Source organism: Falco rusticolus, chromosome 21 (assembly GCF_015220075.1).
Source record: "Falco rusticolus isolate bFalRus1 chromosome 21, bFalRus1.pri, whole genome shotgun sequence".
Lineage (NCBI taxonomy): Eukaryota > Metazoa > Chordata > Aves > Falconiformes > Falconidae > Falco > Falco rusticolus.
In genome coordinates, this window is record NC_051207.1 from 403,079 (window position 1) to 418,876 (window position 15,798).

At 67.4% G+C, this 15,798-nt stretch overlaps 1 protein-coding gene across 1 annotated transcript; it reads right to left on the reverse strand.

Annotated features, from left to right (window-relative positions):
• Positions 1 to 3,577: 3,577 nt before the first annotated feature.
• Positions 3,578 to 15,604, reverse strand: LOC119140514 (EH domain-containing protein 2-like). The gene is made up of 5 exons (XM_037371933.1): positions 15,199 to 15,604; positions 11,629 to 11,726; positions 9,041 to 9,453; positions 6,571 to 6,735; positions 3,578 to 4,670 (listed from the first exon to the last, which is right to left on the reverse strand). Exons 1-5 carry the CDS (start codon positions 15,594 to 15,596, stop codon positions 4,122 to 4,124), a joined length of 1,623 nt encoding a protein of 540 aa, XP_037227830.1. The 5' UTR covers positions 15,597 to 15,604; the 3' UTR covers positions 3,578 to 4,121.
• Between the last annotated feature and the right edge of the window lie 194 nt (positions 15,605 to 15,798).

The following is a 15,798-nucleotide window of genomic DNA, read 5'->3' on the forward strand; positions in this document are numbered from 1 at the left end:
TTCAGACCCCCCAAACCTTTAGACCCCCCCAAACCCCCTCGGACCCCCCAACCCCCCTCGGACCCCCCCAAACCCCCCTCGGACCCCCCCAAACCCCCTCGGACCCCCCAAAACCCCTTCAGACCCCCCCAAAACCCCCTTCAGACCCCCCCAAACCCCTTCAGACCCCCCCAAAACCCCCTTCAGACCCCCCAAAACCCCTTCAGACCCCCCCAAAACCCCCTTCAGACCCCCCCAAAACCCCTTCAGACCCCCCCAAAACCCCCTTCAGACCCCCCCAAAACCCCCTTCTAGACCCCCCAAAACCCCCTTCTAGACCCCCCCCAACCCTTCGGACCCCCCCAAACCCCTTCAGACCCCCCCAAACCCCTTCAGACCCCCCCAAAACCCCCTTCAGACCCCCCCAAACCCCTTCAGACCCCCCAAAACCCCCTTCAGACCCCCCAAAACCCCTTCAGACCCCCCCAAAACCCCCTTCAGACCCCCCAAAACCCCCTTCAGACCCCCCAAAACCCCTTCTAGACCCCCCCAACCCTTCGGACCCCCCAAAACCCCCTTCAGACCCCCAAAACCCCCTTCAGACCCCCCCACCCCCTTCTAGGCCCCCCCCCGAACCCTTCAGACCCCCCCCAAGCCCTTGAGACCCCCCCCGAGGCCCCCGCCCCCCCGCGGCCCCCCCCCTCACCCCGTGGCCCGCTGCTGCAGCCCCACGTCCTCCAGGAAATCGCCGATCTCGCGGCCCAGCCGCGCCTCGGGGCCGGCCCAGCGCTTCCAGCCCTTCTTACGGTTGCGGGGCCCGCGGGGGCGGCGGCGGCCGGTACCGGGTTCCCGGGACCCGGGGCTCAAGCCCAGGAACGACGGGGACGGGGTGGGCGCCGCCATCTTGGAAAGGGAGAGCGGGCCGGGGGGGTGGCCGGAAGTGCGGGGCGGTTACTTCCGGCCGCCATTTTGAGGAGGGCGGGAAAAGCGGCGGCGCCATCTTGGGGAGGGCGGGAAACGCGGCGGCGCCATCTTGGGGAGGGCGGGGAAGGCGGCGGCGCCATCTTGGGGAGGGCGCCGTCCTGCTGGCGGGCTCCAGATGTGCCCCCACCCCCCCCATGTGCCCCAAACCCCTCCAGATGTGTCCCAGAGCCCGCCAGATGCGCCCGGACACCCCCCCCCCAGGTATGTCCGAACGCCCGCCAGATGTGCCCCAAGTCCCCCAGGTATGTCCGAAGCCCCTCCAGATGTTCCCCAGGTGAGACCCTAAACTCGCCAGATGTGCCCCAACCCCCAGATGCGACCCTAAACCCTCCAGATGTTCACCAGACACCCCCGATGTGCCCCTAACCCCCCCAGTTGTGCCCATAGCCCCCCAGATGTGCCCCTAACCCGCAGATGTTCTCCAAACCCTCCAGATGTGACCCCAAACCCTCCAGATGTGCCCCACACCCCCTCCAGATGTTCCCCAAGCCCCCAGATGTGCCCCAACCATCCCCGAAGTGCCTCAGACCCCTCCAGATGTGCTCATACCGCCTCCAGATGTGCCCCGGCCCCCCAGATTTGCCCCCAGCCCCCCAGATTTGCCCCCAACCCCCAGATGTGCCCCTAAACCCTCCAGATGTGCCCCACCCCCCAGATGTGCACCCAGCCCCCAGATGTGGCCCCACCCCCCTAGATGTGCCCCTAAACCCTCCAGATGTGCACCCAAACCCCAGATGTGCACCCCCCCACCCCCCCAGATGAGCCCCCACCCCCCGGTTTTCCCCCACCCCCCAGATGTGGCCCCACCCACCCCCAGATGTGGCCCCACCCCCCAGATGTGCCCCACCCCCCGATGTGCCCCACCCCCCCGATGTGCCCCGCCCCCAGATGTGACCCCGCCCCTCACACGCGTGTGCCCGCCCACTCCCCAGCCCCCCTCCCCCACCCCCACCCCCCTGTTCGCACACCCGCCTCGCGCGCACACACCTCGCCCCCCCTCTGCCCCCCCCGGGCACGCTCGCCCCTCCCCCCCCTCCCCCCCCTTTAACCCCCCCATTTTAACCCCCCCTCCCCCCCATCCCCCCCTCTTCCCCCCCTTTTCCCCCATTTCCCCCCCTTTTCCCCCCTTTACCCCCCATTTCCCCCCTCTTCCCCCCCATCCCCCCCTCTTCCCCCCCTTTACCCCCTTCCCCCCCTTTTTCCCCCATTTACACTCCCCCTTTTCCCCCTTCCGCCCCTTTACCCCCCTTTTCCCCCCATTTCCCCCCCCTTTCCCCCCACTTTTGCCCCCTTCCCCCCCTTTTCCCCCCCCTTTTCCCCCCATTTCCCCCTTTTACCCCCATTTCCCCCTCTTTACCCCCCCTTCCCCCCCACTTTTGCCCCCATCCCCCCCCCTTTCCCCCCCTTTTCTCCCCTTTCCCCCCACTTTTTCCCCATCCCTCTTCCCCCCCTTTACCCCCCTTTTACCCCCTTCCCCCCCCTTTTACCCCATTTCCCCCCTTTACCCCCCTTCCCCCCCACTTTTGCCCCATCCCCCCCTCTTCCCCCCCTTTACCCCCCTTTTCCCCCATTTCCCCCCTTTACCCCCACTTTTTCCCCATCCCCCCTCTTCCCCCCCTTTACCCCCTTTTCCCCCCCCTTTTCCCCCCATTTCCCCCTTTCCCCCCACTTTTGCCCCATCCCCCCTCTTCCCCCCCTTTACCCCCCTTCCCCCCCTTGCCCCTTTTTCCCCCATTTCACCCCCCCTTTTCCCCCCATTTCCCCCCCTTTACCCCCACTTTTTCCCCATCCCCCCCTCTTCCCCCCCTTTTACCCCCTTCCCCCCCCCCTTTTTCCCCCGTTTCACCCCCCCTTTTCCCCCCCTTTACCCCCACTTTTTCCCCATCCCCCCCTTTTTCCCCCCTTTCACTCCCCCTTTTCCCCCATTTCCCCCCTTTTCCCCCCACTTTTGCCCCCATCCCCCCCTCTTCCCCCCCTTTACCCCCATTTTACCCTTTTCCCCCCCTTTTCCCCCCATTTCCCCCCCATTTCCCCCCTTCCCCCCCCTTTTGCCCCTCCCCCATCGACAACGCCTTCACCAGCCTCATCCTCCCTTTATTGCCGCTCACATCGGGGGGGGGGGGGGTGTCTCAGCGGGGGAGGGGTCCCAGCGGGGGAGGGGTCCCAGCGGGGGGGGGGGCCCAGCGGGGGAGGGGTCCCAGCGGGGGGGGGTCCCATGCCTGTTTGGGGGGGTCTCAGCATTGGCGGGGGTCCCAGCGGGGGGGGGGGGGCTCAGCTTCGGGGGGGGTGTGTGTGTGCATGTTTGGGGGGGGGGCCTAGGCGGGGGGGGAGGTGCCTATTTGGGGGGGGTCCCAGCGAGGGGGGGGCCTACCTGGGGGGGGAGGGGGCTTGCTGTGGGGGGGGGGGGCACAGCCGGGGGGTGGGGGGGGTTCTGGGGGGGTCCCTGTTTTGGGGGGGGGGGGGGGGGGTCCCAGCCGGGGGGGTCTCTGTTTTTGGGCGGGGTCCTGGGGGGTCCCTGTTTTGGGGGGGGGGGGGGTCCCAGCCGGGGGGGTGTGTGTCCTGGGGGGGTCCCTATTTTGGGGAAGGGTCTCAGTTGGGGGGGGGGGGTGTCCTGGGGGGGGCGGGTCCCTGTTTTTAGGGGAGGGGTCTCAGTTGGGGGAGGGGTGTCCTGGGGGGGGTGTCCCTGTTTTTAGGGGAGGGGTCTCAGTTGGGGGAGGGGTGTCCTGGGGGGGCGGGTCCCTGTTTTAGGGGAGGGGTCTCAGTTGGGGGAGGGGTGTCCTGGGGGGGCGGGTCCCTGTTTTTAGGGGAGGGGTCTCAGTTGGGGGAGGGGTGTCCTGGGGGGGGTGTCCTGGGGGGGGTCCCTGTTTTTAGGGGAAGGGTCTCAGTTGGGGGAGGGGTGTCCTGGGGGGGGGTGTCCTGGGGGGGGATGTCCCTGTTTTTAGGGGAGGGGTCTCAGTTGGGGGAGGGGTGTCCTGGGGGGGCGGGTCCCTGTTTTTAGGGGAGGGGTCTCAGTTGGGGGAGGGGTGTCCTGGGGGGGCGGGTCCCTATTTTGGGGAGGGGTCTCAGTTGGGGGGGGTGTGTCCTGGCGGGGGGTGGGTGTGCTCCCCCCCTCCCCCTCCCCCCCCCCGTTTGCCTGCGCGTGGGGGGCGGGGCCGCCCTTACTCGGCCGAGCCCTTGGGGCGCCGCTTGGAGGGCGGGACGAGGCGGGGGGGCAGGTGGGCGGGCAGCCCCCTCCCCTCTAATTTGGCCCCGATCAGGTGCCCGGCCAGCGCGAACTCCTCCGCGTCCAGCATCCCGTCGCGGTCCACGTCGCTGAGCTGCCAGATGCGGCCCAGCACCGAGCTGGGCAGGTTGCTCCGCACCATCCAGCCCCGCGCCCGCCGCCCGCTCAGCTTCCCCCCCAGCGGCGCCAGCCCGTAGAAAATCTCGTCGTACTTCGCCTTGTCCTTCATCACCGCCCACTCCCCCTCCTCCCCCTCCTCCCCCTCCTCCTCCTCCCCCTCCTCCCCCTCCTCCTCCCCGAACGGCCCCACGCGCGCCCCGTCGAAGGCCCCCCCCCGCACGCCGCCCCCCCCCCCCGCGGGGTCCGGCTCCGGCTCCGGCTCCAGCAGCGCCGCCAGGTCGCAGCTCAGCGCCCGCTCCAGCCCCGCCAGCAGCTCCGGGCGCGGCGCCGGGAAACGCGCGAAGTCCTGGGACAGCAGCAGCTCCTGGGGGGGGGAGGGGGGGGGGGGGGAGGGGGGGGGAGGGGGGGGAGGGGTCAGCGCGTCCCCTCGGGGATCGGTCCCCGCGGGGGGAGGGGGGGGGCGCGGCAGCCCCACAGCGCCGGGATGCGCCGAGACGGCGGGGAGAAGCCCCGGGGATCCGCCGAGACAGGGAGGAAAAGCCCCGGGGATCCGCCGAGACAGCGGGGAGAAGCCCCGGGGATCCGCCGAGACGGCGGGGAGAAGCCCCGGGGATCCACCGAGACAGGGAGGAAAAGCCCCGGGGATCCGCCGAGACAGGGAGGAAAAGCCCCGGGGATCCACTGAGACAGCGGGGAGAAGCCCCGAGGATCCGCCGAGACAGCGGGGAGCAGCCCCACAGCCCCGGGGATCCACTGAGACAGGGAGGAAAAGCCCCAGGGATCCACTGAGACAGCGGAGAGAAGCCCCGGGGATCCACTGAGACAGGGAGGAGAAGCCCCGGGGATCCACTGAGACAGGGAGGAAAAGCCCCGGGGATCCACTGAGACAGGGAGGAGAAGCCCCGGGGATCCACTGAGACAGGGAGGAAAAGCCCCGGGGATCCACTGAGACAGCGGGGAGAAGCCCCGGGGATCCGCCGAGGCAGCGGGGAGAAGCCCCGGGGATCCACCGAGACAGGGAGGAAAAGCCCCGGGGATCCACTGAGACAGCGGGGAGAAGCCCCGGGGATCCACTGAGACAGCGGGGAGAAGCCCCGGGGATCCACTGAGACAGGGAGGAAAAGCCCCGGGGATCCACTGAGACAGGGGGCAGCAGCCCCACAGCCCCGGGGATCCACCGAGACAGCGGGGAGCAGCCCCACAGCCCCAGGGATCCACTGAGACAGGGAGGAAAAGCCCCAGGGATCCACTGAGACAGCGGAGAGAAGCCCCGGGGATCCACTGAGACAGGGAGGAGAAGCCCCGGGGATCCACTGAGACAGCGGGGAGAGGCCCCGGGGATCCACCGAGACAGCGGGGAGAAGCCCCGGGGATCTGCCGAGGCAGCGGGGAGAAGCCCCGGGGATCCGCCGAGGCAGCGGGGAGAAGCCCCGGGGATCCACTGAGACAGGGAGGAAAAGCCCCGGGGATCCACTGAGACAGCGGGGAGCAGCCCCGGGGATCAACTGAGACGGGGGGGCAGCATCCTCAGGGATCCACTTGCACCGGGCTCAGCACCCCACTGGATCCCCCAGCACCGGGCTCAGCACCCGTCTGGATCCCCCAGCACCGGGCTCAGCACCCCAATAGATCCCCCCGCCCAGGGCTCAGCACCCCGGCACGGGGCTCAGCACCCCTCTGGATCTCCCAGCACCGGGCTCAGCACCCCACTAGATCCCCCCCCCCAGGGCTCAGCACCCCACTAGATCCCCCCCCCAGGGCTCAGCGCCCCTCTGCCCCCCCCCCAGGGCTCGGCACCCCACTAGATCCCCCCGCCCAGGGCTCAGCGCCCCTCTGCCCCCCCCCCAGGGCTCGGCACCCCACTAGATCCCCCCGCCCAGGGCTCGGCACCCCACTAGATCCCCCCGCCCAGGGCTCAGCGCCCCTCTGCCCCCCCGCCAGGGCTCGGCACCCCACTAGATCCCCCCGCCCAGGGCTCAGCGCCCCCTCTGCCCCCCCCCCCAGGGCTCGGCACCCCACTAGATCCCCCCGCCAGGGCTCAGCGCCCCTCTGCCCCCCCCCCCGGGCTCGGCACCCCACTAGATCCCCCCGCCCAGGGCTCAGCGCCCCTCTGCCCCCCCCCCCAGGGCTCGGCACCCCACTAGATCCCCCCCCCAGGGCTCAGCGCCCCTCTGGCCCCCCGCCAGGGCTCGGCACCCCACTAGATCCCCCCGCCCAGGGCTCGGCACCCCACTAGATCCCCCCGGGCTCAGCCCCGCCCCCACCTGCATGCGGGCGCAGTCGGGGAAGTCCCCCGGCGGGATGCGCTGCTCCAGCTGGATGCGCGCGAAGAGCCGCGGCAGCTGCGCGATCAGCCGCTTCTTGGTGCTGCCGCGCCCGAACAGCGCCGGCATCTCCCGCCGCAGCCGCGCCACGATGTGCGCGTGCACCTGGGGGGGGAGGGGCGTCGGGGGGGGCGCCAGGGAACGGGGGGGGGGGGGGGGGCCTCGCCCCTCCCCCCCCCCCCCCCCCCCCCTTTCCGCCAACGACGGGGGAGGGACGCTGGGGGGAGGGGGACAGCGGGGAGGGGGGCGGGGGGTGGGTGACACACCCGTAACGTGGCCCCGGCCCCGGCCCCGTCCCTGTCCCCATCCCTGTCCCTGTCCCCGTCCCTGTCCCTGTCCCCGTCCCTGTCCCTGTCCCCGTCCCTGTCCCCGTCCCTGTCCCCATCCCTGTCCCTGTCCCCGTCCCTGTCCCTGTCCCCGTCCCTGTCCCTGTCCCCGTCCCTGTCCCCGTCCCTGTCCCCATCCCTGTCCCTGTCCCCATCCCTGTCCCCGTCCCTGTCCCTGTCCCCGTCCCTGTCCCTGTCCCCGTCCCTGTCCCCATCCCTGTCCCCGTCCCTGTCCTTGTCCCCATCCCTGTCCTTGTCCCTGTCCCCATCCCTGTCCCCGTCCCTGTCCCCATTCCCAGCCCATCCCTGTCCCTGTCCCTGTCCCTGTCCCCATCCCTGTCCCCATCCCTGTCCCCGTCCCTGTCCCCACCCCATTCCCATCCCATCCCTGTCCCCGTCCCTGTCCCTGTCCCCATCCCTGTCCCCGTCCCTGTCCCCACCCCATTCCCAGCCCATCCCTGTCCCTGTCCCTGTCCCTGTCCCCATCCCTGTCCCCATCCCTGTCCCCATCCCTGTCCCTGTCCCTGTCCCCACCCCATTCCCATCCCATCCCCGTCCCTGTCCCTGTCCCCATCCCCGTCCCCGTCCCCACCCCATTCCCAGCCCGTCCCTGTCCCCGTCCCTGTCCCCATCCCTGTCCTTGTCCCTGTCCCCATCCCTGTCCCTGTCCCCATCCCCGTCCCTGTCCCCGTCCCCATCCCCGTCCCCGTCCCTGTCCCCACCCCATTCCCAGCCCATCCCTGTCCCTGTCCCCATCCCTGTCCCCATCCCCGTCCCCGTCCCTGTCCCCACCCCATTCCCAGCCCATCCCTGTCCCCATCCCCCCCCCCCCCCGGTGGCGGACGTGCCACCCCAGGGGCCACCGCCGCAGGTGGCCGGATGCGATAAGGCCGGCGGGGACCCGGGGGGGGGGGAGGGGATGGGGGGGGGGACACACCCCCCCGGACACCGGGAATCACGCCAACCCCTCCCCCACCTTCCTCCCCACCCCCCCCCCCAGCGACCCCCACGGCCAGAGCCCGGGGTGGGGGTGGGCTGCCCCCCTCCCCCAGCCTCAAACCGGCCCCCTGTGACCTCGGGGGGGGGGTGGGGGGGTGACACGGGGGTGGGGTGGGGATGGTGACACACTTAATTAGTTAATTAATCCGTAATTAGCGGGGCGGAAGGCGCTGCCTCGCGGGAAGCCCTTAACGAGGATGCCAGGTGGGGGGTGGGGCGGTGATGTGTGTCCCCCCCCCCCCGATAATGGGGACATTGTTGGAGCCACCGCAGCCTTGGGGGTCCCGTGTCCCCACCATGGCCATGGAGACCCCTGAGAAGTCCCCAGGTCCCCTTGGCCCCACCCCATCCATGGTGACCTCCAAGGAGTCCCCAGGTCCTGTTGGCCCCACCATGGCCATGGAGACCTCCAAGGAGTCCTGGTGTCCCCTTCGCTCCATCATGGCCATGAAGACCCCCGAGGAGCCCCCGTGTCCCCCCCACATCCACGAGGAGCTCCAAGGAGTCCCGGTGTCCCCTTGGCTCCACCATGGCCATGAAGACCTCTGAGGAGTCCCAGTGTCCCGTTGACCCCACCATGGCCATGGTGACCTCTAGGGAGCTCTGGTGTCCCCACCACATCCACGAGGAGCTCCAAGGAGTCCCAGTGTCCCCTTGGCTCCACCATGGCCATGGTGACCTCCCAGGAGTCCTGGTGTCCCCACCACATCCACGAGGAGCTCCAAGGAGTCCCGGTGTCCCCTTGGCTCCACCATGGCCATGGTGACCTCCCAGGAGTCCTGGTGTCCCCACCACATCCACGAGGAGCTCCAAGGAGCCCCGGTGTCCCATTGACCCCACCATGGCCATGGTGACCTCTAGGGAGCTCTGGTGTCCCCATCACATCCACGAGGAGCTCCAAGGAGTCCCAGTGTCCCGTTGACCCCACCATGGCCATGGTGACCTCCAAGGAATCCTGGTGTCCCCACCACATCCACGAGGAGCCCCAAGGCATCCCGGTGTCCCGTTGACCCCACCACGACCACAAAGACCTCCGAGGCGCCCCGATGTCCCCCCAGCCCCTCCCCCCTCCATCCCCTGCTCACCCTAAGGAGCCGCGCTCGTTTGACCAGATCATTGAGCTTCCTCAGGGCGGCGTTTCGGGGCAGGTTCTGGATCTCCTGGAACAAATCCTGCTCCTCCAGGTCGAAGAGGCGCCGGTTGTCGGCGATGAGGAGGGGTTGGGACCAGAAGGAACCGATGAAGACGCGCAGCACCTCGGGGGTGTTGAAGACCTTCCCCAAGGACCACATCAAGGCGCCGTAGACACGCATCAACTGTTGGGTCTCCACCATGTCGGCTTTGTTGAGGACCACCCGGATCTTGTCCTCGTTGCCCTTGAGGGCTCGGATGGCTTCGGAGAACTCGTCGGAGATCTCCAGCTTGTGGGCGTCGAAGAGGAGGATGATGAGGTCCACGCGCTCGGCGAACCACTGCAGCACGGCCGGGAAGTCGTAGCCTGGGAAAGGGGGGGGAGGGGTGAGGCTGGGGTGGGGGGTGGGGTGGGGGGAGCCTGGCAGAGGGGCGCTGCGGGGGAGGGGGGGAGGGGGGGAGGGGGTCGCATCCCCCACCCAACCTGGGGGGATGGGGACCCAAACTCAACCCAACCCTAACCTTGACCCCAACCTTGACCCTGAACCCAACCTTGACCCCCAAACCCAACCTGGACCTCAACTTTGACCCCCAGCCCCAACCCTGACCCCCAACCCCAACCCTGACCCCAACCTTGACCCCAACCTTGACCCTGAACCCAACCTTGACCCCCAAACCCAACCTGGACCTCAACTTTGACCCCCAGCCCCAACCCTGACCCCCAACCCCAACCCTGACCCCAACCTTGACCCCAACCTTGACCCTGAACCCAACCTTGACCCCCAAACCCAACCTGGACCTCAACTTTGACCCCCAGCCCCAACCCTGACCCCCAACCCCAACCCTGACCCCAACCTTGACCCCAACCTTGACCCTGAACCCAACCTTGACCCCCAAACCCAACCTGGACCTCAACTTTGACCCCCAGCCCCAACCCTGACCCCCAACCCCAACCCTGACCCCAACCTTGACCCCAACCCTGACCTCAACCTTGACCTCAACCTTGACCCTGACCCCAACCCCAACCCTGACCCCAACCTTGACCCTAAAACCCAACCTGGACCTCAACTTTGACCTCAACCTTGACCCTGACCCCAACCTTGACCCTGACCCCAACCCTGACCTCAACCTTGACCTCAACCTTGACCCCCACCCCAACCCTGACCCCAACCCTGACCCTGACCCCCAACCTTGACCCCAACCTGACCCAACCTTGACCCTGACCCCAACCTTGACCCCAACCTTGACCCCCAACTCCAACCCTGACCCCAACCTTGACCCCAACCCAAACTCTGACCCCAACCTTGACTCTGACCCCCACCTTGACCCCAACCTTGACCCCCAACTCCAACCCTGACCCCAACCTTGACCCTGACCCCAACATTGACCCCCAACCCCGACCCTGACCTCAACCCTGACCCCGACCCCCACCCTGACTCCCCATTCCCAGCCCCCCCCATTCCCAGCCCCCCTCCCCCTATTTCAGCCCCCCCTTTTCCCAGCCCCCCCCTTTTTCCCAGCCCCCCTCCCCCATTCCCAACCCCCCTAGCTTTGGGGGGGGGGGGGCGGGGGGGAGCTCCTCCACCCCCCCACCCCCCCCCCGGGGCCGGTTCGGGATCCGGTGCCAGGGCTCTTGGCAGATCCCGAAGGATTTGGGGTGGGGAAGGAAGGGGGGGGAGGGGCGGGGGGGGCCCGGCCTCCGCAGCGCTGGAAACTTGGCGGCGGCCCCAGGAAAACGGGGGGTGGGGGTGGGGGTGTGTGCCCCTCCCCCCCCCTGCGGAAAGGGGCCCTCCCACGCCCCACGGGACCCCCTCATCCCGGTGCTGGGGTGCAGCGGGGGGGGGGCACACACACAGCCCCTCCCCCCCCTTGGCAGCACCCATCGCGTCACCTCTGGCATCTCGCCCCCCCTCCCCCCCCCCCCCCCCGGCACCCCCCCCCTTGGCACCCGCCGCGCCTTCCGCCACCCATCCCCCCCCCTTTGCCCCACATCTGCCCCTCCCCCGCGCTTTGCCCCCCCATCTACACCCTGTTTGGCCCCCCCGCCCCCATTACAGTTTGCAGCCCCCCCTCACCCCTGAAGACCCCCCCCGCAGCCCCGCCCCGAAGACCCCCCCCCCCCAGCCCCCCCCACCCCTGAAGACCCCCCCGGCAGCCCCCCCTTACCCCTGCAGCCCCCCCCACCTCCACAGACCCCCCACCCCTGCAGACCCCCCTCAGCCCCCCCAACCCCCGTAGCCCCCCCCAGCCCCCCTTACCCCTGCAGACCCCCCCCACCCCTGCAGCCCCCCCAAGCCCCCCCTTACCCTGCAGCCCCCCCACCCCTGCAGCCCCCCCCAAGCCCCCCCTTACCCCTGCAGCCCCCCCCCGCAGCCCCCCCCAGCCCCCCTCACCCCCGCAGCCCCCCCCGCAGCCCCCCCCAGCCCCCCTCACCCCCGCAGCCCCTCCCGCAGCCCCCCCCACCCCTGCAGCCCCCCCCAAGCCTCCCCCTCACCCCCGCAGCCCCCCCCCGCAGCCCCCCCCCCCAAGCCCCCCCCCTTACCCCTGCACACGCGCTGCTTGGCCCCCGAGAGGATGCCGGGGGTGTCGATCAGGGTGATGCTCTCCAGCACCTGGTTGGGGAGGTGGGCGCACATGAACCTGGGGGGGAGCAGCCGCGTTAGTGCCCCCCCCGCCGGCGACCCCCCCCCCCCCCCATTTCAGGGGGGACCCCCCGTCCCCTTCCCCTGAACCCCCTTTTCCCCAGGGGGCTGGCGCGGGGGGTGGGGGGGTGGGGGGCAGCACCTAATTGTGCCCATAGACCCGAATGGGGGGGGGGGAGGGGGCGTTTGGGGGGGTGAGGACCCCCCCCCGTTTCAGGGAACCCCCCCCGTTTCAGGGGACCCCCCCCCGTTTCAGGGGACCCCCCCCCCATTTCAGGGGACCCCCCCCCATTTCAGGGGACCTCCCCCTCCCCTGAACCCCCTTTTCCCCAGGGGGCTGGCGCGGGGAGGGGGGGGGGGGGGCAGCACCTAATTGTTCCCATAGACCGGAATGGGGGGGGGAGGGGGCGTTTTTTTTGGGGGGGGTGGGGGGGGAGGGGTTGCGGGGACCCCCCCCCCAGTGCCCCTCCCCCCCCATCTGACGGTGTCTTTCCGAGGCGGCTCCGGCCCTTGGCAGCCGCCCGCATTCCTGAAGCTTGGCTCATCCCAGCCCCCCCCCTCCCCTCCCCCCACCCCCTCCCCTCCCCCACCCCAACCCCCCGGGGGGAGGGGGCAGCCTGGCACGAGCCCGCCCCCCCCCCCCTTTTTTTTTTTTTTTTTTTTTTAGAGGGGGGGGGGTGGAATTGGGAAAAAGTGAAAAATAGGGAAAACGTGGTGATTCGGAGGGGGGGGGGGATCTGGGGGGGGGGGATCCTGGTTTGGGGCGGGGGGGGGGATAGATCCAAGGAAAACGTAGGGATCGGAGGGGGGGATCTGGGATCGGGGGAGGGGGGGGAATCCCGGTTTGTGGGGGTTGGGGGGAATAAACCCAGGGAAAACGTGGGGCGGAATCTGGGATCGGGGTGGGGTGGGGGGATCCAGGTTTTGAGGGGGTCTGGGGGGGAAATAGATCCAGGGAAAATCTAGGGGATGGGAGGGTGGGATCTGGGATCTGTGCGGAAGGGGGATCCCGTTTGGGGGGGTTTGGGGGGAATAAACCCAGGGAAAACATGGGGCGGAATCCGGGATCTGGGTGGGGTGGGGTGATCCCGGTTTGGGGGGGGCCTGGGGGGGAATAAACCCAGGGAAAACGTGGGGTGGGATCTGGGATCTGTGCAGGGTGGGGGGATCCTGGTTTTGGGGGGGTTTGGGGGGCTGGGGTGGGAACAGAAAACGTAGGGAAAACATGGGGATCGGAGGGTGGAATCTGGGATCTGGGTGGGGTGCGGGATCCTGGGTTGGGGGGGAGAGGGGGGAATAGATCCAGGGAAAATGTAGGGGATGAGAGGGTGGGATCTGGGATCTGTGCGGGAGGGGGGATCCCGTTTGGGGGGGCTTTGGGGGGAATAAATCCAGGGAAAACATGGGGCAGAATCTGGGATCTGGGCGGGGTGCGATCCTGTTATATGGGGGGGGCTGGTGTGCTGGGGGGGGGGATCAACCCAGGGAACATGCAGGGGGTCAGAGGGTGGGGTCTGGGATCTGGGGGGGGGATCCCATTTTTTGGGGGGGGAATAAACCCAGGGAAAACATGGGGCGGAATCTGGGATCTGGGTGGGGTGCGATCCTGGTTTGAGGGGGGATGGGGGTGCCGGAGGGGGGGGGGAGGGGAATAAATCCAGGGCAAACATGGGGGATCAGAGGGTGGGATCTGGGATCTGTGCGGGCTGGGATCCTGTTTTTGGGAAGGGAGGACTAAACCCAGGGAAAACGTGGGGTGGAATCTGGGATCTGCATGGGGTGCGATCCCATTTTGGGGGGGGGGGGGCGGTTGGGGTTGGGGATAAACCCAGGGAAAACACAGAGGATCAGAGGGTGGGATCTGGGATCTGTGTGGGATCCTGTTTTTGGTGCAGGGAGACCAGAGGGTGGGATCCGGGATCTGTGTGGGATGGGATCCCACTTTTTTTGGGGAGAATTAAACCCAGGGAGACTGAGGGTGGGATTTGGGATCTGTAAAGGGTGGGATCCCACTTTTTTTTTGGGAGAACTAAACCCCGGGAGATGGAGGGTGGGATTTGGGATCTGTGTGGGATGGGATCCCACTTTTTTGGGGGGAGAATTAAACCCAGGGAGACCAGAGGGTGGGATTTGGGATCTGTAAAGGGTGGGATCCCACTTTTTTTGGGGAGACCTAAACCCAGGGAGACGGAGGGTGGGATCTGGGATCTGTGTGGGATGGGATCCCACTTTTTTTGGGGGAGAATTAAACCCAGGGAGACCAGAGGGTGGGATCAGGGATCTGTAAAGGGTGGGATCCCACTTTTTTTTTGGGAGAACTAAACCCCGGGAGATGGAGGGTGGGATTTGGGATCTGTGTGGGATGGGATCCCACTTTTTTTGGGGGAGAATTAAACCCAGGGAGACCAAAGGGTGGGATTTGGGATCTGTAAAGGGTGGGATCCCACTTTTTTTGGGGAGAATTAAACCCAGGGAGACCAGAGGGTGGGATCAGGGATCTGTAAAGGGTGGGATCCCACTTTTTTTTGGGAGACCTAAACCCAAGGAGATGGAGGGTGGGATTTGGGATCTGTAAAGGGTGGGATCCCACTTTTTTTGGGGAGAATTAAACCCCGGGAGACCAGAGGGTGGGATCAGGGATCTGTAAAGGGTGGGATCCCACTTTTTTTTGGGGAGACCTAAACCCAGGGAGACGGAGGGTGGGATCTGGGATCTGTGTGGGATGGGATCCCACTTTTTTTGGGGAGAATTAAACCCAGGGAGACTGAGGGTGGGATTTGGGATCTGTAAAGGGTGGGATCCCACTTTTTTTTTGGGAGAACTAAACCCTGGGAGATGGAGGGTGGGATTTGGGATCTGTGTGGGATGGGATCCCACTTTTTTGGGGGGAGAATTAAACCCAGGGAGACCAGAGGGTGGGATCAGGGATCTGTGTGGGATGGGATCCCACTTTTTTTGGGGGAGAATTAAACCCAGGGAGACCAAAGGGTGGGATTTGGGATCTGTAAAGGGTGGGATCCCACTTTTTTTGGGGAGAATTAAACCCAGGGAGACTGAGGGTGGGATTTGGGATCTGTAAAGGGTGGGATCCCACTTTTTTTGGGGGAGAATTAAACCCAGGGAGACTGAGGGTGGGATTTGGGATCTGTAAAGGGTGGGATCCCACTTTTTTTGGGGGAGAACTAAACCCCGGGAGATGGAGGGTGGGATTTGGGATCTGTGTGGGATGGGATCCCACTTTTTTTGGGGGAGAATTAAACCCAGGGAGACCAGAGGGTGGGATCAGGGATCTGTGTGGGATGGGATCCCACTTTTTTTGGGGGAGAATTAAACCCAGGGAGACCAAAGGGTGGGATTTGGGATCTGTAAAGGGTGGGATCCCACTTTTTTTGGGGAGACCTAAACCCAGGGAGACGGAGGGTGGGATCTGGGATCCCGCTGGCTGGGGGGGCCGGGGGGATCCCACTCACCGGTTGAGGAAGGTGCTCCCGAAGGGGCTGAGCTTGCGGAAGGGTTTCTTGGGATCGACGACCAGGGCGTTGCCGGGGGTGATGCCGGGGGTCTCGCCGTGCATGATGGCCACGAAGGAGTCGGTGGTGGGCTCGGGCCCGATCCTGCTGCCCGGGATCTCCTGCTCCAGCAGGTATTGGAGGAAGGTGGTCTTCCCAGTGGAATACTGGCCGGCCACCAGTACCATGGGCTTGGTGTCGAAGTCGGCCTCATCCAGCGCGGGCGAGTGGAACTGGTGGAAGCGGTAGTGGCGCTCGAGCGGGAGCAGCTTGCGCAGGTAGAGGGTCCTGAGCCCCTGCCGCAGGCTCCGCACCTCGGGGGGCGCGGGGGGCGGCTGGCGCCGCAGCCAGCTGAACATGGCGGGGGACGGGGGGGGGGGGGTCAGGGGGAGGGGGGGGGCATGGGGTGGGGGCCCGAGGGGAGGGGGGGGGCGAGGAGGCGCCGAGGATCCGATAAAAAATGAAATAAAATATAAAAAATTGGAAAAAACCCCCACCAAAACCAAAAAAAAATACACCCCCCCCAAAATATCAAAGGAACTAATAAAAAGAAATTACCCC